Source organism: Herpailurus yagouaroundi, unplaced genomic scaffold (assembly GCF_014898765.1).
Source record: "Herpailurus yagouaroundi ecotype Mexico unplaced genomic scaffold, PumYag 164, whole genome shotgun sequence".
NCBI lineage: Eukaryota > Metazoa > Chordata > Mammalia > Carnivora > Felidae > Herpailurus > Herpailurus yagouaroundi.
The window spans coordinates 15,315,293-15,340,935 of NW_024412405.1; the positions used below are offsets into that span (position 1 = coordinate 15,315,293).

The 25,643-nt window shown below is 37.2% G+C and overlaps 1 protein-coding gene across 1 annotated transcript in view; it reads left to right on the top strand.

Annotated features, from left to right (window-relative positions):
* UGGT2 (UDP-glucose glycoprotein glucosyltransferase 2) overlaps nt 1–25,643 on the top strand; it is a 204,828-nt gene that overhangs the window by 25,800 nt on the left and 153,385 nt on the right. The window contains exons 5-8 of the mRNA XM_040487223.1: nt 8,908–9,082; nt 13,795–13,891; nt 20,907–20,979; nt 23,274–23,374. Of these exons, the coding sequence (XP_040343157.1) occupies nt 8,908–9,082; nt 13,795–13,891; nt 20,907–20,979; nt 23,274–23,374 (446 nt within the window). The remainder of the gene's footprint in view (nt 1–8,907; nt 9,083–13,794; nt 13,892–20,906; nt 20,980–23,273; nt 23,375–25,643) is intronic.

Consider the following 25,643-nt stretch of genomic DNA (forward strand, 5'->3'; position numbering starts at 1 on the left):
CTCCCTCTCTCTCTCTCCCTCTCTCTCTCTCCCTCTCTCTCCCTCTCCCTCTCCCTCTCCCTCTCCCTCTCTCCCCCCTCTGTCTCTCTTGCATGCATGCTCTCTCAAAATAAATTTTTTTTAAATATACATTTTTTTAATCTATTGAGATGAATACAAAGTTTTTCTCATTGGACATACTGTGTATTATGGTAATAAATGTTAAAATATTATGCCATCTTTGCATTTGTTAATGGTGTGAGATTATCTTAATTTCTCTTAAGATTGCTTATATTTTCATTAAGATTCATGCTTTTTTAATAGATGATATTAGATTAGCTATTATTTAAATTATTAATGCCATCTTTTTATTTTTTGGAGAGAGCGAGCAGGAGAGAGGGGCAGTGGTAGAGAGAGAGAATCTTAAGCAGCAGGCTCCACATGCAGCACAGAGCCCAACACAGGGCTCAATTCCATGATCCTGGGATCATGACCTAAGCTAAAATCCAGAGTTAGGTGCCCAACCAACTGAGCCACTGAGGCTAATGCCACCTTTTTTTTTTTAAAATCATTCTAGCTTCATATAGTATATTAGACAACTTCCCATGTTATTTTTGTAAATTGTTATTCTTTTACATATAAATATCATTGAAAATAAGTTTACCATAGAAATTACCAATTCCTTTTTAAAAATACAGCCACTTATTTCTCAAAGGAGTTTGATCCAGGTGTTTAGTACTCTTATGCAAGTTTTAGATCCCTTAGCTTCTGTGGAAAGTACCCTGTGCTGTGTTTTAAGGGCCCAGCACTGAATTTTGTTGTTTTTATTATTTAAGTATAGTTGATATACAACATTGTCTTTTAACTTCAGGTGCACCACGTGGTAATTTAACAATTCTGTCCATCATGCAGTGCTCACCATGAGAAATGTGGTTACCTTCTGTCACCACACAGCGTTATTATAACATTATTGGCTATATTCCTTCTGCTGTACTTTTCATCTCCACGACTGACTTATTTTATAACTAGAAGTTTGAACCTCTTCATCCCCTTCACCTATTTTGCCCATCCTCCCTACTCTTCTCCTGTGGCCCCCAGTTTGTTCTGTGTATTTATCAATCTGTTTATGGTTTTTTTGTTTTTTAGATTCCACATATAACTGAAATCATATGGTATTTGTCTTTTTCTTATTTCACTTAATACCCACTAGGTCTGTCTCTGTTGTCACAAATGGCAGAATCTTCAATTCCTTTATAGCTTTATAACACTAACTGGGAAATTGTCAGCCCTCATGCATTTTTTTTCTTTTCCTAGTACATTTTTAAGCATAATTTTTGGTAACTTTCAACATTCTTAATTTTTGATGACTGACTTTATAATTTTCTTAAATACTCAATATTTAAATATTAAACGTAAAGTTAAATTAAGATTAAGAAAAATATTAGCATCAAGCATTTGGGAGAGGCGATCTGCAGTGGGCCCTCTGAGTCCTTGCATGTTCTTGGTCTGACGAGTAGAAAGTGGCTCTTTACTCGAGCCATTTCTCAGGGTTGTGTTTACAGCAGGCAACCTGGAGGAATGAAGTGATTTTTTTTCCTTTTGGAAAGAAGAGCACGCTTCTTTACTGCTTGGTATAAAATAGTAGTTCGCCAATTAGTGTCCCTCAGCTATAACATACACCCTCTATTTGTGTAGTATCTATCCATTTAGATCCATATTTCAGAGGGGAGGGGCAGAGAGAGAGAGGGACACACAGAATCCAAAGCAGGCTCTAGGCTCTGAGCCATCAGCACAGAGCCCAATGCAGGGCTTGAACTCATGAACTGTGAGATCATGACCTGAGTTGAAGTTGGACGCTTAACCGACTGAGCCACGCAGGCACCCCAGTTCTTGACCATTTTTGGAAGTAGGGTAGGATGTTGACAGACTATGGCTTTCCGGGAAAGGAAGGACAAGGTCCCCATGGTTTGGTGAAGACAAAAGCTCGACACTTTTTTTTTTTTTTTTTCCTACTGCTTCTCTCTCTCTCTCCCTCTGCCATTTTGTACTCTCTGTGTTCCTGGCTTGGTGATAGCAGTTTTCTGATAACTTTCTGTAGCCCCTGCCACGACTCCTTGATATGTGTTCCTCCAGGAAGAGGCACCCAAACTCAACTGATGGGGTTTCGAAGGTGTTCACAATGGGCAAGAGTTTAGAATGATCTCTAGACCAATTCAGTGAAGTTTTATTGTTGTAGCTTCCATGAGTGAATAGCAACTGGTACTGATATTGTATATGTTTATACAGTGAATACTCATGAAGTCTCCAGGGAGATACTCATTCGGGGACTGCCACATGTACTGTCTGTTCCCAGGTGAATAACCTAGAATCCCAGGGGGAGAAAGTTGAACTACAATCCCAACTTGAGTAACTGAGTGGCTGCTGGAATTCCCAGAGGCAGTTTCGAGTACAGCAGCGCCACCTACCTGACTCAGCCATCAAGTGTAACCCTTTTTCAAAAGCAGCTCAGTAAGAGCTCTTACTGAACCTGAAGACCTGACCCAGGGAAGCCTTATGACTCTGACATCTGATGTTTACATTTTGGCATAGGTCAAGTAGGATTCAGTGACTAATGAGATAGATGGACTCCACAAGTCTCTCTGGTCAGTTGAAAATGGTATATTCAAGAGCATAGTTGTAATGACTTAGCATGATCTTAGATTTACATGAAAAAGTGGTAGCTGCCCTTGGGGACAAACCATGTGCCCCATTCCACTACCTCAAGTGAAGTTTCTTGGCTCAGTGGAACTCTCAGTCCACAGTGGTTTTCCTTAATGCCTGGACTAAGTTACTGGTCTGTTCAGCTAAGGTAAAGCTGGTTGTATCTTTTTTTTTTTTTTTTTTTTTTTAAATGTTTGAGAGAGAGAGACAGCATGTGAGCAGGGGAGGGGCAGAGAGAGAGAGACAAAGAATCTGAAGCAGGCTCCAGGCTCTGAGCTGTCAGCACAGAGCCTGATGTGGGGCTCGAACCCATGAACCGCGAGATCATGACCTGAGCCGAAGTCGGACGCTTAACCGACTGAGCCCCCTTGCCAGGCGCTCCAAAACTGGTGATGTCGGCAGTCTGCTGCTGCTGTTCAGTCAGGCCCCAGCTATGTAACACCAACAGCAGATGTGTTCATTCAGTGGGCAGAGTTCAAGGCAGTCCTCCTACCTCTGACCCCTTGATGAAATTTGGTACATTTATACTGACTCTTGGGCTGTTGCCAGAGGCCTACCTGTCTGGTCTGCCAGTTGGGGGACTACCAACCGGCAAAGCAGAGGCACCCCTCTTTGGGGCTGTATGCTGAGAGAATAAATCACAGCTTCCCATCTGCCAGTCTGAGTAGATACACACGGTGTTAGACCCATTCTTTTAGTCTGAGTCAAGTTAAGCTGCTTACCACTTAAAACATAACAATGTACTAGCCAAAAAAAAGGTAGAATGATTTGTTTTTTCCCTACTTCCTGATCAAAGATCTGTGCTGTGGATCCGCCCTAGAATTTGACAGATGTTATATTAAAATGTGCTTATGTGTTTGAGAGAAGGTGACAGGAATCCTTGGCATCCTAGGTAAGTATGATTTTTCTCCTCCCTGCCCCCAACAGGGAAATAAAACTATTAAGGAGGTTTTTTGTCTCTTGTTTTTTTGAAATTGGGATGATAAAAATGCCACATAGGAAAGAACGGTGTGGCACCTGGGTGACTTGGTCAGTTCAGCATCTGACTCTTGGGTTTGGCTCAGGTCATGATCTCGTGGTTCGTGGGATTGAGCCCCGTCTCAGGTTCCACACTGATGAAATGGAGCCTGTTTAGGATTCTCTTTCTCCTTCTCTCTCTGCCCCTCCCTCACTCTGTCTCTCTCAGAAATTAACTTAGCATAGTTCCTGTTTTTAATTTTTTGTTTTTATGATTTAAAAATGGAAAAAATAAACCAAGGGTTTAGCTCAAGGCAAAAGAAAGTAACATGAATGCAAAGGTAATAGAATTTTTCCTTTTCTGTTGTTACTAATCAGTCATTTCTTTAAAGAAAAACTAAAAATCTAACCCAGAAAACATGAAAGAAAATGAAAACTGAAGAAAATTTAGGGATGAGAAACATCTACAGAGGGGAAAAAGTATGTTACCGACATACTTTATATGTATGTGTATATATGTGTGTGTGTATGTGTGTGTGTATAGATAGAGATATAGATGTATGTATATGTATGTTATTTGCTTAAATAAGAAAACAACCACTGTGGATGAATATTGATAGTGTGTCCTGAACCAAGGATTATGTGCCTAAGATTCACAAAAAGAAAAGTGTGTTAACCTAATGCTATAAATAGCTTCTCTCAGGCTGTGGAATTGATTTGGCCCTACCTACAAGCTGATAAGCTTGCCTCTGGCTGTTTCATGGATTCTGGCCAAAGACAGGAGGCTCTTGGTCAGAAACAAAGAACTATTCATGGACACAACGGCCATGCATTAGCATATGGTTAGCACCAGTTCCCTTGGCTCCACATACCCCCGGGGTGAAAATGGACCCACAAGAATACTACACAAGCGGTGGGTAGGTTGCAGCTGAAGGACACAGAGCTGGGGGAGCTTTATCGATTATAACAAGCAGTAAGCAACCTGCTGTTTGTCCCAGAGTGAGATGCTAACCTACCCCTCAAAGTTACTTGCTGCGAACCCTGAGAAATGGCCTGTCAGTCTTGACATAGCCAGAAGGACAGTCAAGGGCCCTGGCAGAGTGCCTCTCCCAACAATCCATCCCTTGGCCTGGCAAATTCTTGACCAAACTCCTATTTTTATGAACGATTCTGTTGTCTCTTAAAGTGTTTAGTTAAGGCTACTGTCAACAGGACTCCAAGTGGCAGGATGAGGTCCATCTGCAGGATTAGCCTCAGCCATGCCTGCAGGATTCCAGGTTCAGCCAACTCTGAATAAGTCCCAAGGGGCCTAGTATGTCCTCTTTTGGACAGGTGGGATGTAGTCTAATATCGGTCTTCCATCGCTTACAACCTGTACGAGGGAGTTTATATCTACCTGATCTTTGCTGGCACTGCACATATTCACTGGGGACGATAAAAGGGTCAAAAAAGCAATCCCCATCCCCAGTGGAACTGGGCCCACTTTTCCCAAATACATTAAACCTAAAAGTGGCACATGTCGCTCCAGTTCCAAAATTGTTAAACTTGCACCTCGTAGCTGCAGCGTCAGTCTTCATACATGGCCTAAACCAAGGCTTCTCCGGGCACAGAAGTACAGGGAATTGCATGATTAATATTCAGATGAAATTTTTCCAGTCTTCATATTCATACATGAATTTGGGGTGGGGGGGATCTACAGTCGGGAGATCTTTGTCTCTGGGAAATCTGTTCCCTTTCTTCTAGTTTTTATTTTCAGCCTAAAGATTTATCTACGAGCATTGTTTCATTAGCAGTCTTTCCAATTACTAACAATAGCAAATTATTTGAAAGAATTATCTTTCAGACTAATATTAAAATATAAGGTATCCTGTATAAATTATGAAATGTACTTCTATAGTACTGATTTGATAAAAATCAGTTTTTTTACATGACAGTCCGTTTGACTTCGTGCCATTTGAGTTCCAAGGTATCAGTGAAAATAAATGATGTTAATAATTTCATCTAGTTTGATTCCTTTTTACTTTTTAAATGTGAAGTGTGGGTTTAGTATTTTTTTGTGTTTATTAATAGGATCCTACGAAAAATAGCAACTCCTTCCGTTTTCTTGTTTTGTGTATTCATCTGTCTTCATCTGTTGCAGAAGAGATGTTGTGAATTCAGCTCTTCTTGGGATAAGATTTCGTTTCAGGTTTCAAATATCCAAACATTGGGGCGCCTGGGTGGCTCAGTCGGTTAAGCGTCCGACTTCATCTCAGGTCATGATCTCGCGGTCCGTGAGTTCGAGCCCCACATGGGGCTCTGGGCTGATGGCTCAGAGCCTGGAGCCTGTTTCCCATTCTGTGTCTCCCTCTCTCTCTGCCCCTCCCCCGTTCATGCTCTGTCTCTCTCTGTCTCAAAAATAAACTTAAAAAAAAAAATTCAAATATCCAAACATTAACAGTAATATTTGTAAAATCCTATCTTATGTTAAATGCTAATAAATACAGATGAATGTGTAAAACTTGAAAAGAAATTTATTAGAAGAATGTTGATGAGTGTGCATACATACTGTGAAAGTCCTCTGTAAACCAGTGTAAAGATGCTTGAACTCAGGTCATTTATACACCTGAAGTAAACCCCATTCCCCATACTGAAGTCCACAAATTTCACATGCTTTAAGCCAAATAATTGGAGGAAAGTTTTCATTCTGTTAGATTTATTGAGCACTTGAGTGATTTGGATTTAAAGAAAGTTAAGCTAATAACCAGGAACATAGTATTTTAGTCATTTTTAAAATGTAAAAGTAAACTTATATTCATTGGTAAGCCTTATTCTGTAATAATTAAACAAAATAGAAATTTGAATTTCTCTATTAGAAGGTATAATTTATACATGTACAATTTTCCAGCCATGCCAGAAAATTGAAACATTAATTATTTACCATAGTTTGTTGTAGAAAGTCTGTAAATTTCTTATCAGTATTTTAGAAATGTTTCTCTAACAGGCCATGGTTATCACTAGATGATTTTATCAATTTCTGTTTAGCTCAAATAAGTAATAGAATATTCTGTAATTTTTCATATTTAAAATTATACTTTTTAAAATTTTTTTCTAGTGTTTATTTTTGAGAGAGAGAGTGTGAGCAGGGGAGGGACACAGAGAGAGAGACAGACAGACAGAATCTGAAGCAGGCTCCAGGCTCCAAGCTGTCAGCACAGAGCCCGACACAGGGCTTGAACTCACAAAACCTGAGATTGTGACCTCAGCCAAAGTCGGATGCTTAACCAGTTGAGCCACCCAGGCACCCCTAGGATTATACTTCTTGATAAAAATATTCAATTTTCATTTTAAATTTTGATTGAGAATTTTCATTCTTACACTATGCAGGTTAATTACTGTGGGTGAATTAAAAAATGTAAAGAAAATATGCCTACAAAATAACTTCCCTTACATACAAAACAATATAATAAACATATAATAAGATTGTAATATAAACATGCTGTAAAATTTTATAGTTATGTCAATAAGTGAAAAAGAATCCTATATGTATCTAGTGTATGGAACCTGAGGGAATCAATAGAAAATGACCTAACAATTCAGTATTTTCATCTAAGTGTAGTATTTGTCTCTATTGTTTTGATGCATTTTATGTTTATTTACACTAAAAGGACATGTTCCCAATGTATTAAGTTTAAACATTGAAAATTAGAATAATGCGACATATACATACAGCAAATTATATGATTCTTATTTATTCCAGTTTTCTAGAACTCTCCATAATCAACAGTGCTATTAAGTTCTTGTATGTCTTTTTGGAAATAAGATTATATAATCATAACTATATAGATAAATAGCCCCTACTTTCATCATTAATGGTGGTATAACGTCCAACACTTGGTTGGATGTTCTGTGGATCTTTGATGGTACTCTTGGTCGATAGTTTAAGTAAATGGAGGTTTGCTAGACGGAGAGAAAAATGATCATTTCTTGAGCATCACACATGTGCTTCATGCTCTGCTAGATGATTTGCAAGTCCTTTTGGTAAAGCTACCTAGGCGGTAGCAAGAATTCCTCCTCTTGAGCAGATAAAGAAATAAGCCCAAGAGAGATCAAATCACTGGTGCAGGGACACATAGCTAGTAAGTAGTTAAATTAGAACTTGAATCCAATTCTGCCTAATTTCAAAACCCACAGCCTTTTCACTAGCATGCTGTAGCTTTGTTATTCATACCCCCTTTCCCTCTCCCCTTTTCTTTGTATTTGTGTTGTAAAGGTAGTAAATGACTAAAAGGCTATAGAGATCTGAATTCATTAAATGTTACTTCTCAACACCTTTGTTATTCAGTATCTCTTTTTTCTTTCTACCTATATAATTGTTAAAAGATGTGGCTTTAGGATTCCTATTTATGGATAAGAGTTGAAATTTGGCTTTCTGTTTGATCTTGCTGTGGATATTTAACTTGTCTGAGCCTCAGAAACCTTTAAAGTATTAAGTAAATGATAGTAACTATCTACAGGAATTGTTGGGAAGATAGAATGTAATATGTACAAAAAATCTAGCATAGTGCCTGGAAAATTAAAAGATATCAAAGTCTGTTTATGATAGGGCTGGACTATAGTATTTCTCTGATTATCCTTGCGGGTTTAATGGGTTGTTATTAAGTACTGATAATCTTTGATATAGTGCCTTTGTTTTTTAAATATTCGGAACCCATTTTCAGGAAACACGAGCTATGAAAAATTATATACTCTTCTAATTGAACAAAATATAGATTTTATTTCGTTGAAAAATATATTGCCATTATATGTTGTTATTTAAAGATTGTGAACTTTCGTCATTAAAAATATTCGTAATACTCAGTTTCGGGTTAACCAGGTTTCTTTTCTGTCTTTAGTAGAAGCCACTTTCTATTGATTCCCTCTGATTTCATATATTAGATGTATTCTTTCTCAGTTATTGACATATATCCATAAAATTATGCAGCATGTTTATATTGTATTCTGTCTTATGTGTGTATTGTTTTGTGTATGAGTAAAGTTATTTTGCAGATATATTTTGTTTACATTTTTTAATTCTCCCATAGTAGTTACTATGTTAACTGTGGTAAATGAAAATTTACCACAGGAAGTTTAAACTCTTTTTGGTGATACACACACACACACACACACACACGAAACATGTGTATATTTTATCTGCAAGTTATTTGATAAGCAGAAATTATAAAAGGTCATGATGTATTTCCCATATGTTCTTTGACTTTTTTAAAAGTTTGTGTTTTGTTTTCATTTTAGGCCCAGACCTTATCTATTTAAAGGAGATCATAAATTTCCTACAAACAAAGAGAACTTACCAGTGATTATACTCTATGCTGAAATGGGTACCAGAGCATTTGGTAAATTTCACCCAGTATTGTCTGAAAAAGCAAAAAATGGGGAAATCCTATATGTTCTTCGACATTATATTCAGGTACAGTTTTATCCGAGATTATTTTGGCTATAAAAAACCTGTTTAATAATTTCCTCACCAGATTTTACGTGATTTCTTCCTGAACGGTTAAAGATTTTTAAAAAAATGTTTTAAATTATTTATTTTGAAAGAGAGAGCTCATGAGAGCAGGGAAGGGACAGAGAAGAGAGAGAATCCCAAGCAGGCTCCTCTCTGTCAGTGCAGTCCCAATGTGGGCCTTGCACTCCTGAACAATGAGATAATGACCTGAGGCAAAACTCAGAGTCTGATGCTTAACCAACTGAGCCACCCAGGCACCCCTAAAGATTTTAAAAAATTAATACAACTATCAAATATGAATTTTAGTGGAAAAATATATTGGGATTCTCTATCCTTTTCTGGAATTATCCTGTTGATATTTCTTTTCAGATTCCTTTCTTCTTAAATCTGAAACAGATTTAAAGCTTGGATAAAAACCAGAACCATAATGCATATAATATTTGCTAGGATTCATAGTTATTTTTAATGAAAATATTACTTCGAGAAAATCTAATTGATAATACTGATTATGTATATCATGTGAACCCTGATACAGAAATGCTCTTAACTATGTCTTTGGACAGGTGACTATTTCTTTGTTCAAGTTTCTGGCCAAATGTGTTCCCACCTTTTCAACTTCTCATTGCTCTCACACTTTTATCACATTATCGTGGTCTAATGACCTTGTAGCACTCATTGCTATATCTCAAGTTTTCTTTTATACCTCTGCACTATCCATCCCCTCCACCCCACACAACCAAACTCACACATATTTACTAGAATATAATGACCATTAGAAGGACTTTTCTTGGGGCGCCTGGGTGGCGCAGTCGGTTAGGCGTCCGACTTCAGCCAGGTCACGATCTCGCGGTCCACGAGTTCGAGCCCCGTGTCAGGCTCTGGGCTGATGGCTCGGAGCCTGGAGCCTGTTTCCGATTCTGTGTCTCCCTCTGTCTCTGCCCCTCCCCCGTTCATGCTCTGTCTATCTCTGTCCCAAAAATAAATAAACGTTGAAAAAAAAAATTTAAAAAAAAAAAAGGACTTTTCTTATTTTACTGCTATATGCCCAACACGGAAAGAGTGTTTTATATTGAAATATATAATTACTTGCATAATAATGTATAAAGTAATAAAAGCATTGCAGATATACTTGTTAATTGCCTATCCATATTCTTCACCTATTTTTATCTTAGATTCTTTGGGTTTTTCTTTTTCTCATATACAGATTTTAACAAATATATTCTGAATACTAATCTTCCATAGCTTGCAAACATCTTCTAGTATATTTCTAGTATTAAAAAAAATTACGACATCTTTGGTTCAGCACAAGTATAGAGATTTAATCAGACTTATCCACCTTTTCTTTAATGGTTTCCTTTGCGGTGTCATAAGGACATTCTCCTATATTTTCTTGTGACAAAATGCCATCCTTTATGTTTTGGTCTTTAATCCCTCTAGAATGTATTTGAATATGCTGTAAGGTAGAGATAGAATTCTAATTTTTCCATATAGAAGAGTATTGGCTCCCACATAATTTATTGAACAGTTAAGTCTTTATTCTAAGCCATCACATACCAAGTTTTCTTACAGGCCTGTATGTTTTTAGACTCTGTTCCAGTAATATATATGTATATTCTACACAAATATAACATTTTAATTGCAGCAGCTTTAAAATCTAAAGCAGTCTTGAGAAAGAAGAACAAAGCTAGAGGCACCATACGTCCTGATTTCAAACTATATTACAAAGCTGTAGTATTAAACAGTGTGGTATTGGAATAAGAACGCATGGACCAGTGTAACAGAATAGAGAACCAAGAAATAAACCCACACGTGTATAGTCAACTAATATTCAGCAGGGGATCCAAGCCTACTCAGTTAAACGATGTTGGAAAAACTAGATAACCACATGCAAATGAATGGAACTGGCCCCCTATCTTATAACACTCAAAAAAATTAACTTAAAATGTATTTAAAATTTAAACGTAAAATGTGAAAGCATGAGGGTGCCACAGTGGCTCAGACGGTTAACATCTGACTCTTGATTTCAGCTCAGATCATGATCTCATAGTTCATGGGTTTGAGCCCTGCCTTAGCCTCCTCCATGTTGACAGCACAGAGCCTTGGGATTCTCCGTCTCTCTCTTCCCCTCCCCTGCTCGCTTTCTCTCTCAAAATAAAAATAAACTTAAAAAAAATGAAACTGTAAAAGTCCTAGAAGAAAACCTAAGAAAAAAGCGCCTTGACGGTGGTCTTGGCAGTGATTTTTTTGGATTTGACATCAAAAGCAAAGGCAACAAAAGTAAAAATAAAGAACAACAAAATTAAAAAGAAAAGAAAAAATGAAGTGGGTCTACATCAAACTAAATTAAGCCTCTGCACGGCAAAGGAAACCATTAACAAAACCAAAGGCAATGGCTGGAATGGGAGAAAATATTTATAAATCATTTATGTAAGGAGGGGTTAATATCCAAAATATATAAGGAACTCCTACAACTCAGTATCAAAAAACAATCTGATTAAAAATTGGGCAAAGGACCTGAATAGGTATTTTTTCAAAGGAGACCTACAGATGGCCACATGTACATGCAAAGGTCTCAAAAAGACAAGTGTGAGAGGATATGGAGAAAAGGGAGCCCTTTTGCACTGTTGATGGGAGTGTAAATTAGTGCAGCCACTATGGAAAACAGCTTGGAGTTCCTCAAAAAGTTTTAAGAAGAACGACCATGTGGTCTAGCATTTCTGCTTCTGGGTGAACATTCAAAGGAAAGAAAGCACTAACTTGAGAAGATCTCTGTGCTCTCATGTTCACGGCAGCAATACCTACCATAACTGAGACGAGGGAACAGCCGAAGGGCTAGATGGGTCATGGGCATTGAGGAGGGCACTTTTAGGGATGAGCACTGGGTGTGATACATAAGAGATGAGTCACTGGGTTCTATCTCTAAAGCCAAGACTATGCTCTATGTTAACTTGAATTAAAAAAAAAAAAAAAAATGTCCCCCACATGACTAATGTACACTATAGGGAGGTATGCTCATCTACTGAGAATCAGTGTCCCAAATTATTTTTTGGAGAATGCAGCCATTAAATATACTATGAAATCATACCAGCCAACTATCTGGGCACTTTGTAGAATCAAATTACGGCTTTCTTTTTAACGAATGACCTATTGTACATTCAAAATAGTTATGTTTTAAATCTAGTCCATGTAATTCTAATAAAATGAACTTATTTATGCTGCTTTTGAAACAGATGCCTTTTTATGGGGAGAGAAGAAATAGAAAAATGAAGAAAGATTCTTCTCACCAATTGATTTAGTCTGTGAGCATTTTTGGTTTGCAAACCCAAACTTAACTAAAATACCATTCAAATTTTATATTAATACATTTTCAAATGGAGACAGTAAATATGAACTTAATAAACATTTATCTTTGTTGCCAAGGAGCTAATAATATTTTGGAATTGATAATGGAAATTGGTTACATGAAATTGCATTTCTTTTATGAACTATAACAAAGTATATGGACTTGGAGCTTCAATTTGCTTCTCTACCAGCTGATTGCCTTTTTAGTGGATAGTCAGAATGCATTTTTAAATTGTGCTATATGAAATTGAAAACTCTTTAAAATATTTTTAACTTTTTCAGATAACCATAATTAGAAGCAATTCAGTTTTCCCATGCTATCTTTCATTGTAGCACATGCCTGAGAAATTAGCAAGTTACATTGTCATGTGTGCAGCAGTGTTAAATACTTGTCTGCATATCTGAAACTAATTCTTCTATCTTCTTATTTGAAAAGATGTGGTGACTTCCTTGGTGGGGCAGTCTCTGCAAGTATATTTTGTATGTGCCCCTTACTTCAGACAGCTCCATGTGAAGCGATTGTTGCCCCTCATTGCAGAACAGATACTCATTTGTGGCATTGGGTATTTTAATCATTTAAAAACATGAAGAAAATGTAATCAAGTTGTTCAAGACACTGCATTTTCTTGCGTGTCTTTTGCCTCTACTCTTCAGTATTTGCTCTTGGCACCACTCTGGTTGTCCTACAGCTAGACAACGAGCAAGCAAACAGCATTTGCTGGTTTAGGAAATCTTGTGGCGTTCACCAAAAGGAGTACAGTTTTATTGAAACTTGATTGTATTGGAGCCTCTGTTAATTAACTCTTGGGAGAAATGGGGAAGTTACCACAAACAGAAAAAGATCAGATTTTTTTTTCTTGTAAAGAGTAATTAAAACATTTGGGATGCCTGGGTGGCGTCAGTTAAGCGTCTGACTCCTGATCTTGGCTCGAGTGGATGATTTCACGGTTCATGATTTTGAGCCCACATTGGGCTCTGTGCTGATGGCACGGAGCTTGCTTGGGATTCTGTCTCTCCTCCTCTCTGCCCCTCCCTTACTTGTGTGCGCAAGCTCTCTCTCTCCCTCTCTCTCTCTCAAAATAAATAAACTTAAAAAAAATTAAAACATTAGAGTCATTGCGAAGTTTTTAGAAAGAAGTGGTAATCAACCAAATACTGGGTCCTTGATAAACTGTCTAGAGAGAGTATAAATATCCCCCAAATAATAATTCAGTGATTTAAAAAGTCAATATTAATAATTTACTCTAATGTCCTAATAAACATATTGAATTTAAAAGATGATGTTTGAATCAGTATTTTCTCTTTTTAAAAAAATAAATGTGTTTGAACAGAAACCAGTCTCACAGAAAATGTACTTATCTGGCTACGGTGTGGAGCTAGCAATTAAGAGTACAGAATACAAAGCTTTGGATGATACTCAAGTTAAAAGTAAGTTTACTCTCTGTACTTGAATAGAATAAAAACTTGGAGGCTTACAAACTTTGTTCTTTTAAAAATGTAATGACTGTAGTCTTATGTATGATAATTTGAGGGGAGTTTGGGGCATTACACCTGTCAAACGGTAATGCAGGTGTCCTAAGGTGAGCTCAGGGAGGGCAGGAACCTCCCGTGGAGCAGAAGGGCAAAAGCTCGCTTGATCTTGATTTTCAGTAGGAACACAAACCGTGAAAGCGGGGCCTCACGATCCTTCTGATCTTTTGGGTTAGACATGTTCTCCTTAGTTTAGAGTTTAATTTAATTTAATCTTATTATTTTTTGAATTTTTAAATTTTTTTTAAAATTTACATCCAAATTAGCATATAGTGAAACAATGATTTCAGAAGTAGATTCCTTAGCACCCCTTACCCATTTAGCCCAGCCCCCCCCACAACCCCTCCAGTAACCCTCAGTTCTCCATATTTATGAGTCTCTTCTGTTTTGTCCCCCTCCCTGTTTTTATATTATTTTTGCTTCTCTTCCCTTATGTTCATCTGTTTTGTCTCTTAAAGTCCTCATATGAGTGAAGTCATATCATTTGTGTCTTTCTCTGACTAATTTCACTTAGCATAATACCCTCCAGTTCCATCCACGAAGTTGCAAATGGCAAGATTTCATTCTTTTTGATTGCCGAGTAATACTCCATTGTGTGTGTGTGTGTGTGTGTGTGTGTGTGTGTGTGTGTGTATATATACACCACATCTTCTTTATCCATTCATCCATCAATGGACATCTGGGCTCTTTCCATACTTTAGCTATTGTTGATAGTGCTGCTATAAACATGGGGGTGCATGTGTCCCTTCGAAACAGCACACCTGTATCCCGTGGAGAAATGCTGGGTCATAGGGTAGTTCTATTTTTAGTTTTTTGAGGAACCTCCATACTGTTTTCCAGAGTGGCTGCACCAGCTTGCATTCCCACCAACAATGCAAAAGAGCTCCTCTTTCTCCGCATCCTCGCCAACATCTGTTGTTGCCTGAGTTGTTAATGTTAGCCATTCTGACAGGTGTAAGGTGGTATCTCAGTGTGGTTTTGATTTGTATTTCCCTGATGATGAGTGATGATGAGCATTTTTTCACGTGTCAGTTGGCCATCTGCATGTCGTCTTTGGAAACGTGTCTCTTCATGTCTTTTGCCCATTTCTTCACTGGATTATTTGTTTTTTGGGTGTTGAGTTTGATAAGTTCTTTATAGATTTTGGATACTAACCCTTTATCTGATATGTCATTTGCAAATATCTTCTCCCATTCTGTCAGTTGCCTTTTAGTTTTGCTGATTGTTTCCTTCACTGTGCAGAAGCTTTTTATTTTGATGAGGTCCCAGTAGTTCATTTTTGCTTTTGTTTCCTTTGCCTCTGGAGACGTGTTGAGTAAGAAGTTGCCGCAGCCAAGGTCAGAAAGGTTTTTGCCTGCTTTCTTCTCAAGGATTTTGGTGGCATCCTGTCTTACATTGAGGTGTTTCATCCATTTTGAGTTTATTTTTGTGTAAGAAAGTGGTCCAGGTTCATTCTTCCGCATGTCGCTGTCCAATTTTCCCAGCACCACTTGCTGAAGAGACTGTCTTTATTCCATTGGATATTCTTTCCTGCTTTGTCAAAGATTAGTTGGCCATACGTTTCTAGGTCCATTTCTGGGTTCTCTATTCTGTTCCATTGATCTGAGTGTCTGTTCTTGTGCCAGTACCATACTGTCTTGGTAATTACAGCTTTGTAGTGTAGCTTGAAGTCTGGGATTGTGATGCCTCCTGCTTTGGTTTTCTTTTTCAAGATCACTTTGGCTATTTGGGGTCTTTTCAGGTTCCATACAGATTTTAGGATTATTTGTTCTAGCTTTGTGAAGAATGCTGGTGTTACTTGGATAGGGATTGCACTGAATAATGAGATTGCTTTGGGTAGTATCAACATTTTAACAATATTTGTTCTTCCTATCCAGGAGCATGGAATCTTTTTCCATTTTTCTTGTGTCTTCTTTCATAAGCTTTCTATAGTTTTCAGTGTATAGATTTTTCACCTCTTTGGTTAGATTTATTCCTAGGTATTTTATGGTTTTTTTGTGCAACTGTAAATGGGATCGATTCCTTGATTTCTGTTTCTGTCGCTTCATTGTTGGTGTAGAGGAATACAACTGATTTCTGTGCATTGATTTTCTGTCCTGCAACTTTGCTGAATTCATGAATCAATTCTAGCAGCTTTTTGTGGAATATTTTGGGTTTTCCATATAGAGTATCATGTCATCTGCGAAGAGTGAAAGTTTGACCTCCTCCTGGCCGACTTGGATGCCTTTTATTTCTTTGTGTTGTCTGATTGCAGAGGCTAAGACTTCCAATACTATGTTGAATAATCATGGTGAGAGTTGACATCCCTGTCTTGCTCCTGTCCTTAGGGGAAAAGCTCTGTTTTTCCCCATTGAGAATGATATTAGCATTGGCTCATTCATATATGGCTTTTATGATCTCGAGGTATGCTTCTTCTATCCCTACCTTCTTGAGGGTTTTTATCAAGAAAGGATGCTGTATTTTGTCAAATGCTTTCTCTGCACCTATTGAGAGGATCGTATGGTTCTTGTCCTTTCTTTTATTGATGTGATGAATCGCATTAGTTGTTTTGCAGATATTGAACCAGCCCTGCATCCCAGGTATAAATCCCGCTTGGTCGTGGTGAATAATTTTTTTAATGTATTGTTGGATCCGGTTGGCTAATATCTTGTTGAGGATTTTTGCATCCGTGTTCATCAGGGAAATTGGTCCATAGTTCTCCTTTTTTAGTGGGGTCTTTGTCTTGTTTTGGAATCAAGGTAACACTGGCTTCATAGAAGAGTTTGGAAGTTTTCCTTCCATTTCTATTTTTTGGAACAGCTTCAAGAGAATAGGTGTTAACTCTTCCTTAAATGTTTGATAGAATTCCCTTGGAAAGCCACCTGGCCCTGGACTCTTGTTTTTTGGGAGATTTTTGATTACTGATTCGATTTCTTTACTGGTGATAGGTCTGTTCAAATTTTCTATTTCTTCCTGTTTGTTTTGGTAGTTTATATGTTTCTAGGAATTTTTACATTTCTTCCAGATTGCCCATTTTACTGGCATATAATTGCTTATAATATTCTCTTATTATTTTTATTTCTGCTGTGTTTGTTGTAATCTCTCCTTTTTCATTCTTGATTTTATTTATTTGGGGCTTTCCATTTTTCTTTTTTATCAAACTGGCTAGTGATTTATTAATTTTGTTAATTCTTTTAAAGAACCAGCTTCTGGTTTCATTGAACTATTCTACTGGGGTTTTTTGTTTGTTTCCTTTTTGTTGTTTTGTTTCGATAGCATTGGTTTCTGCTCTACTGTTTATTATTTCCTGTCTTCTGCTGGTTTTGGGTTTTATTTGCTGTTCTTTTCCCAGCTCCTTAAGGCGTAAGGTTAGGTTGTGTATCTGAGATCTTTCTTCCTTCTTTAGGAAGGCCTGGATTGCTATATACTTGCCTCTTATGACTGCCTTTGCTGCATCCCAGAGGTTTGGGGCTGTGGTTTTATCATTTTCATTGACTTCCATATACTTTTTAATTTCCTCTTTAACTGCTTGGTTGGCCCATTCATTCTTTAGTAGAATGTTCTTCAGTCTCCAAGTATGTGTTAGCTTTCCCAGTTTTTTCTTGTGGTTGATTTTGAGTTTCATAGCGTTGTGGTCTGAAAATATGCACGGTATGATCTCAATCTTTTTGTACTTACTTAGGGGTGATTTGTGTCCCAGTATATGGTCTGTTCTGGAGAACATTCCATGTGCACTGGAGAAGAATGTATATTCTGCTGCTTTAGGATGAAATGTTCTGAATATATCTGTTAAGTCCATCTGGTCCAGTATGTCATTCAAAGCCATTGTTTCCTTGTTGAATTTTTGATTAGATGATCTGTCCATTGTTGTGAGTGGGGTGTTGAAGTCTACTATTATGGTATTACTATCGATGAATTTCTTTATGTTTGTGATTAATTAACATATATTTGGGTGCTTCCACATTTGGCGCATAAATGTTTACAGTTGTTAGGTCTTCTTGGTGGACAGACCCCTTGATTATGATATAATGCCCTTCTGCATCTCTTGCTACAGTCTTTATTTTAAAGTCTAGATTGTCTGATATAAGTATGGCCTCTCCAGCTTTCTTTTGTTGACCATTAGCATGATAGATGGTTCTCCATCCCCTTATTTTCAATATGAAGGTGTCTTTAGGTCTAAAGTGGGTCTCTTGTAAATAGCATACAGATGGGTCTTGTTTTCTGATCCATTCTGTTACCCTGTGTCTTTTGATTGAAGCATTGAGTCCATTGACGTTTAGAGTGAGTACTGAAAGATAAGAATTTATTGCCATTATGATGCTTGTAGAGTTGGAGTTTCTGGTGGTGGTCTCTGGTCCTTTCTAATCTTTGTTGCTTTTGAGATATATATATATATATTTCATCTTTTCTCCCCTCAGAGAGTCCCCCTTAAAATTTCTTATTTCTTGCAGGGCTGGTTTAGTGGTCACAAACTCCTTTAATTTTTGTTTGTCTGGGAAACTTTTTATCTCTCCTTCTATTTTGTAGAATTTAATTTTAAACTGAAAGAAATATGTTTAATATTGTGCTCCCAAAAACTTTTTTAGAAATTTGAAATAGCATATTATTTTCCTTTATCCAGTGGCTTCCCAACCATTTTCAGCAACATATAAAAAATGGTAACATGTATGAGGCACACTGAGGTAACGAGGCTGGTTATGACTGGAGGTGACTGGCCCATGATGTGCCCAGCCACCTCCAGGATGGGTACCGGGTGTCTCAGGGGATCAGTATCTCAGTAAATCTGAAAGTCATTGGCAACACATGGTCTTAGGGAGCTTTGTCTCAAGTAATCATAATAAAGTTAGGATGATGATGCTGTTCTTGAAGTAAGACAGGAGAGGCCTGTGAATTGCTACATTGGATGAAGTAGATTGATTAGATTTGTGTCTACAAACTGATATCTGTCCATGGTTGTGCATTCTAACTGCAGGCCCCAGATGAAGGACTCTGGAGACCTGAACAAGATGAATAAGTTTTCAGATTCTTAGGAAAATCTTTTCTTCTCTGGTTCATCTGAAATTTATTTATACCTGATTCTTGGTTAAGAGTTTTTAATTCATTTTTTTATAGGCTCTCAGATGTGGCTTCTGCTTCAACTTTATTTTTCTATCCAGGATCTGGTCCTGGAGGCCCTGCCCTGATCAGACTTCTCTCTGGCCATTCCTCCTGAATGTGCTTCAGATAAAGATCTGTATTCCTGTTAAGTCCTACCAGTTAAAGAGTTACTGGAAAAGTAATAGTCAGATTTTATGTATTTCTATATTGCTTATATATAGCCTTATAATGCTTTATAATTTAGTATCTTAGTTTACAGTTATAATAGTAACAGGCATTTTCTAGCTATCCTTGGGCTTGTGGAGTTTTCTTTAAAATGTCAGGTGAAAAAAAAGGAAATTGAAAAAAATAATTTAAAAAATGTTAGGTGAAAAAAAATTTAAAACTCCGGTGATCACATGAATGATCTACATTACATATTTAACTCAGTTCATTTTTTTCCCTTTGTATACATGTGTCAGACTTCTAACTGGCCTTCTCTCTGATCTTTGGCCTTCTGTAACTTGACCCTCCCTCCTCCCCCATATAAATTAATGGATATTCTTGACAGTGCTTTCAGATTGAGTGCCTTATGCTGAAAATCTGACTTCGTGATACTACTGGTTAAAATCCCTTAGTGGCTCCCCATAACCTCCCTCATAAATTACAGTACCATGGCGTTGCAAAGAAAGCTTTCATACTCCAGCCTCTTTCTGCCTTATCACTCTCCCATAGCCTCTCATTTGTACCCTCTGGTTCTGCAACACTAAACTACTATACAGAATAATTTTCTGTTCCCTGGATGCCTCCATGTTTGGCTCCATGCGAAGCCTTTATGACCTCTATAGAGTACTTTTATCCCTTAGCATATGCTGTTGCCTCTTCCTGAAACCTTCCGTCTTCTCCCACTTTCCTTTCATCAAAGCCTACGCATCTTTTAAAACTCCTATCCATTAGTACCTGTGAGACGGCTGCCTACCGTTGTCTCTGTCGAGGGTGGTTTTCTCCTTTCTACATCCCATGTGTTGTGTGCTGCTTTCATGAAAACTTTACACAGTGCCTTAAAATTGTCTATTTGTCTCTCTCCTTTCCCCCAACTGGAGTTTCTTTCTTTTGTGTCTCTCTTCCTGGTGTGTATGTGGCAGGAGTCTTAGCAAACAGCCAGCAAATGTTTGTGTGATGAGGGACTAAAAGGGAGGAGAAGGAGGACTAGATCCAAACACCCAGCGCTTTTAGCTGTAGCCCTGAGGTGTGGGCCTTCAGAAGAGAGAGGAGGAGTGTACTTGAGGGGCACTGGTGCACCCCGAAAGCAGCCCCATGCTGTAGGAGGTCACGAGTTCTTGTGACCCCAAGTACCCTTTACATGTACCATTTACCTCCCTGTATGTTGTATTATTTGGTGAGTAATGGAGAAGGAAAGGGAGAGATGACTGTAAAATGTTATATCCTTACTTTTTGAGGCCATGAGTTTGGGTTCTTCCTAAAGATTTCTTGATTATCTTTAAAGGCATTGGAAATATGCATGCATGCTTATATTTGTTAGGGTTTGGCGCTCCTGCCTGGCTTAAGAGCTAAGCCCAGGATTTGTTGCAGCCACTTTGGCTTATCATTCTGGTTACAAAATAGAACTTGACTGTGAAATAATCTGTAAAGCATTTGTTAAATATTTAACGATCCAAGCCTGTTTAAAAAGAGCACAGTCGGAAATAAAAGCATGTGCACATGCGTGTATCAGCTGACGCGTGAAAGAAGAACAAGGTAAAACAAAAGGAATCTAATCTCGCGTTCTTCTAATTTTTTATTACATCTCCCTTTTCCAGTCTGAAAATGTTTTTGTATTGTTTCATTTCCAAAATAGCAGTGACTAATGCTACCGTAGAGGATGGGACTGAAACCAATGAAGTTCAAGGATTTCTCTTCGGGAAACTAAAGTAAGTCTGAATGGAAATGAAGTTCTATTACTGTACCTTAAGTTTGTTCTTAAAGGAATTCAGTGTGCTGTGTTGGCACATGTTTCAGTTCTCAAAATATACATGTAATTGGTTTTATTTATTACAAAAGTAATACATGGCTAATGCAAAACACAAAATTGAAAAATAATCACTAATTTCACATATGATGAGTATGATTAGAAAAACAGGAATTAGAAATGATCAAACTTATCTTTGTCAAAAAAAACAAAACATTAGAGCATCTTTCACAGATCTACTGGGTTAGAAAAATCATGGTTAGTATTGGGTTGTTTGCATGAAGTAATCAAAATTTTTATGCATCAAAAGAAAATATGTATTTTTCTTAAATTTCTATGTGCAGATTGCCATATCGAAAACCTTTTAATATCTCGTCTTAATCTCATATACACCTATAAGTAACTGTTCAGATATTAAAGTTGTCCCCCCCTCTTTTTCTGTCTTGCATCACTGATTGGAGACCAAGAATGGGATGGTGAGTGCTCTCTGAATGCTCATGAATGGGGATTGTTGTCGTTTTATATGTGCTTTCCCTTAGTTACAAGAAGGGAAAGTTTGTGGCTTCATTACAAAGGCAAAATTAATTACAGGTAAAGGACAGTTTTTATTAATAGCTTTAAGTTTTACTTAATGTTGCAAGTATTTATAAAGGACACTAAGGTCAGTTCTCCTGGCGAGTAGGTACTCTACAGAGCAGGGGAACGTTTGTGGAGACTGTGCTAATTTATATAGATGACGGAGTTACAAAGTATTGGCACAGTGGTGTGCTAATTGGCCTTGAAAAGTTCGCGAATCTTGAAAAATGAATTTATTCTAAGTAAGGTACTTAGTAGATAATAATATACTTTTATTCCATTGTCAGCTGTATCTCAGCCTCGTGGAATCCACAGTTCTATTCTTTTTTAAATATAAAACTTTTTATGGGAATAAATTGCACATTCTACAAAAAGCCTTGGGAACCATTTTTAAAAGAGGAGGTACTCAAAATTAGTTCTTACACAGCTATTCAGTTGATTTAAGCAAAACCCTTTGCTTTGAGGTATTATATGAATAATGTATTTTTGTCTGATTGACATAAATTTAGCAGTGAAATTTAAGATTATTATTAAATATGAAAACCAGTAATATAGCTCTTATAAACTTAATATTGCTCTGTAATTAAATTGATAAAGGAGGGGTTAATTTAGTTCATAGTGAACTGAACTTCCTTTTGGAAGAGGTTCTATTGCCCTTTCACTGTAACAGTTGTAGTCAGTCTTCATTCATTTTTAAAACGTGCCCCCGTGTTGTACTAAAATTGCATAAAATCAACACTGTGGTGTATTTACTTAGTGTTAACCATATGATTAATGCATTTCTGTGTATGTGTTCTGTATATTTTTTCCTCGTTTTAAAATCTTTTTGCTGTTGAAATATGTGTTTTGTGAGTTGTGTCGGTGGTAAGGTTTTTTAAAAAAAAAGAATTTAAATCTGAAATGGAATTGTGTCTTGATTTCATGAGTTAGAAAAAAGAAGTTATAGTTTACTTTTTTTAATTTTTGAGAAACAGCACGAACAGAGGAAGAGGGACAAAGGGAGGGGGGGAGAGAGAGAGAGACTTACGCAGGCTCCACACTCAACATGGAGCCTGATGTGGGGCTCAATCCCACAACCCTGGGATCATGACCTGAGCCAAAAACAGGAGTCAGATGCTCAACCAAATGAGCCACCCATGTGCCCTGAAGTTATAGTGTATATCATATGTATAGTAAAATGTCATTGCTACTACGTTATTATTTGGCATTCTAAAAAGATACCTAGGTGTGTTTAACATTGGGCAAAATTGTCTTATTGAAGATTTTTATAAGTTTCAAAGATGGAACTCTAAGGTTGTATAGGAAGCATTAATGTTTTCCTTATAAAATAGTTTTGTTTTAAATTATAAAGGCAATACTTGTAATTTATAAAATGTTAAAAAGTATAGAATGTAAAAAGCTAATGCTTCTGCCCTCGTCCTTCAATCCCTTTTAGTTAATGTTAACATAGTAACAATTGAGAGTACATCCCTCCAGATTTTGGGTTGTTTCCTATATTTAAAAAAGTGGACATATATACCTCATTATTTTTAAGTTCTGTGGATATAGCTGTGTCATAATTTATTATCTGGATGGAACAGGTTTTTGTGTCTAGTTTGAGAAAGTTAATTTAAAAAATATACTGCTTGTATAATTTGTAGTAGGTGATGACAATTAACATGACTTAATATTCTAATGCAGAGAAAGATATTCAGATCTTAGAGATAATCTGACAGCATTCCAAAAATACCTGATTGAGAGTAGCAAAGAAATGATGCCTTTGAAAGTCTGGGAACTGCAAGGTACAGTACTTCTATAACACAGCATTTTGGTAACTGATCTCTGTTCAATAAGCTTTTATGTAATATGATATAAATTATTTCATAGGTAATAGTTAACTGATGTGAATTTTTGTCAAAATTCATATTTAATTAAAAGGCTGTCAAGCAGATCATATGGTTATGTTTATTAGAGTTAAAATTATGTGAAATAGTTATTTGCTCTTATCATTTTGAAAGTATACACTGATTTATCTTATAGGTTCATCTCCAGTAGTAAATCACATTTCAAGTTGTCTTTAACAGTGATTAAAAATCTTGACTAGTCCAGGAAATCATTAGTTTTCCTATGTTTAAAATTTTGATCTTAATAGAACATTGCATATTTCACTGTGCTGACATCCTATAAGCACATATCTTATGACCAAAATTTAGTTTGAACTGTAACTGCTTTTCGGTTTATTTTCTTTATTACTTGTAATTTTTAGTCAGTCATGGGGACATCATTTTTCTGTGTAATCTATAGTTTCTATCACTCAACTTTTTATTAACAGCTTATTGAGACAGTTGACATACTATACAATTCATCCCTTTAAAATGTACCATTTAACGGGTTTTAGTATATTTTCTGAGTTTTTTTTTTAACTGTTCCACAACTTTAGAGTATTTTCATCACCTCAGAAAGTCACGTTCCCATTAACAGTCAACTCCCCATTTCTCCCCAGTTTCTCCAACTGTTGTAGGCAAGCACCATTCTACTTTCTTCTTCAAAATGTTTTCCAAGGATCCCCTAATTTATAAAATATAATTACAGGTGATAATTGTAGATGATGCTTTTGAAGGCCTATAAACAGAACGTGCGATCTGTTTTAATGGATCTGGCTGATGTCTGTGTCAGATGGATTTCAATGGACTAGAAACAGGAGCTCATGCTAAGACCTCTTTGAAATCATACAGTGAGAGAGAGCACTGTGACTGTGGCAGAGGGCATCAGGAAGGCTGGATTTAGCAAATGTTTAGGAGATGAAAGGAGTCAAAGATGGCTTAAGACATCCAGCTTTGAGCCTGAATAGAGAGAATGTAAAGCATGTAAGTATGTTTTCGGGTTGAAGATCGAGTTCCAGAATAAAGAGACTGAAGTGAAATGGATTGCTTGCATTGGATGATGTCATTCAGATGACAGGGTCCAGTAGTGGGCTGAACAGGAAGTCCGTAGTTAAAAGGAGAGAAGTGGAAGAGCTGTGGGCATCTTAGCATAAAGGTCTTCAAGAGGAGGGGGAGCTGATAGTGCAGGGTGAGCAGCCGGTGCATGAGGGCGGGCCCTGTGGCGCTGGTCCAGGGGTGTGAAGTAGAGCCTGTGAGGAGCACCTAATAGAAGCCAAACAGAGTAGGTTTCCAGGACATAGAGAGTGAGCAATACCTGTGTTCTTTCATTTTATAATTTCTGGCTCAGAGGCAGCGGAATTTATTTACATCCGGACCCGTACACGAGTATATAATGTAAGAATACACTGACAGGTTCAAACTTTAAAAAAAAAAAAAAAAAAAAAAAAAGCTCCCACATACACAACATGTATGTTTACATTTTATTCATTCTGGAAAACTGTCTTTTATTCTACCTTATATTGTTAGAAAAATAACTTCACATTACCTACTCAATCTGATGTCACTACTGACTAATGGGTTCCAACTGACATTTTGAAAAACACTAGATTCTGAAGATAAGATGAGCTAAAGTAGACGCTGTGTGTCTTCTAAGGATCTTAGGTAAACGTTAAAAAATTAGAAAACCAATGTAAAAATTATGATTGTAGTTGCTTTGAAGCAAAGGTAGGTAGGATTAAGAAGGGTGTGTGCCAGGAAGACCTGATCTGGTGGGGGTGAGCGCTGGGGAGAGTGAGAGGCCTCCCCAGTGTCAGTAAGTGGCAGCTGATGTGAGATCTCAGGAAGGGTTGGGATAAATTTGGGGGTGGATTATTTAGAGAGAATACAGGGATCATTGTGAGAGGTTGGATAGGGATATGTGATGGAGAAAGATACTAAGAACTGTAAGATCATGGTTTGTCCAGCTGCATGGACAGTGTTTGCTGAGGAGAGTAGAGGAGAGTAGAGGAGCAAATTTGGGCAAAGATGGGGTAGGAATATTACAAACTTAGGATTAAACATGTTGCTTTTGAAGTGTCCAAGTCATAAAACAGTTAAATATGGGGATCTGGGTTTCCGAGGCTAAGCATAGGACTTAAATAGCTATCGGTGAGTTAATAGGTATGGACAGTTTAGAACAAAGCAAAAA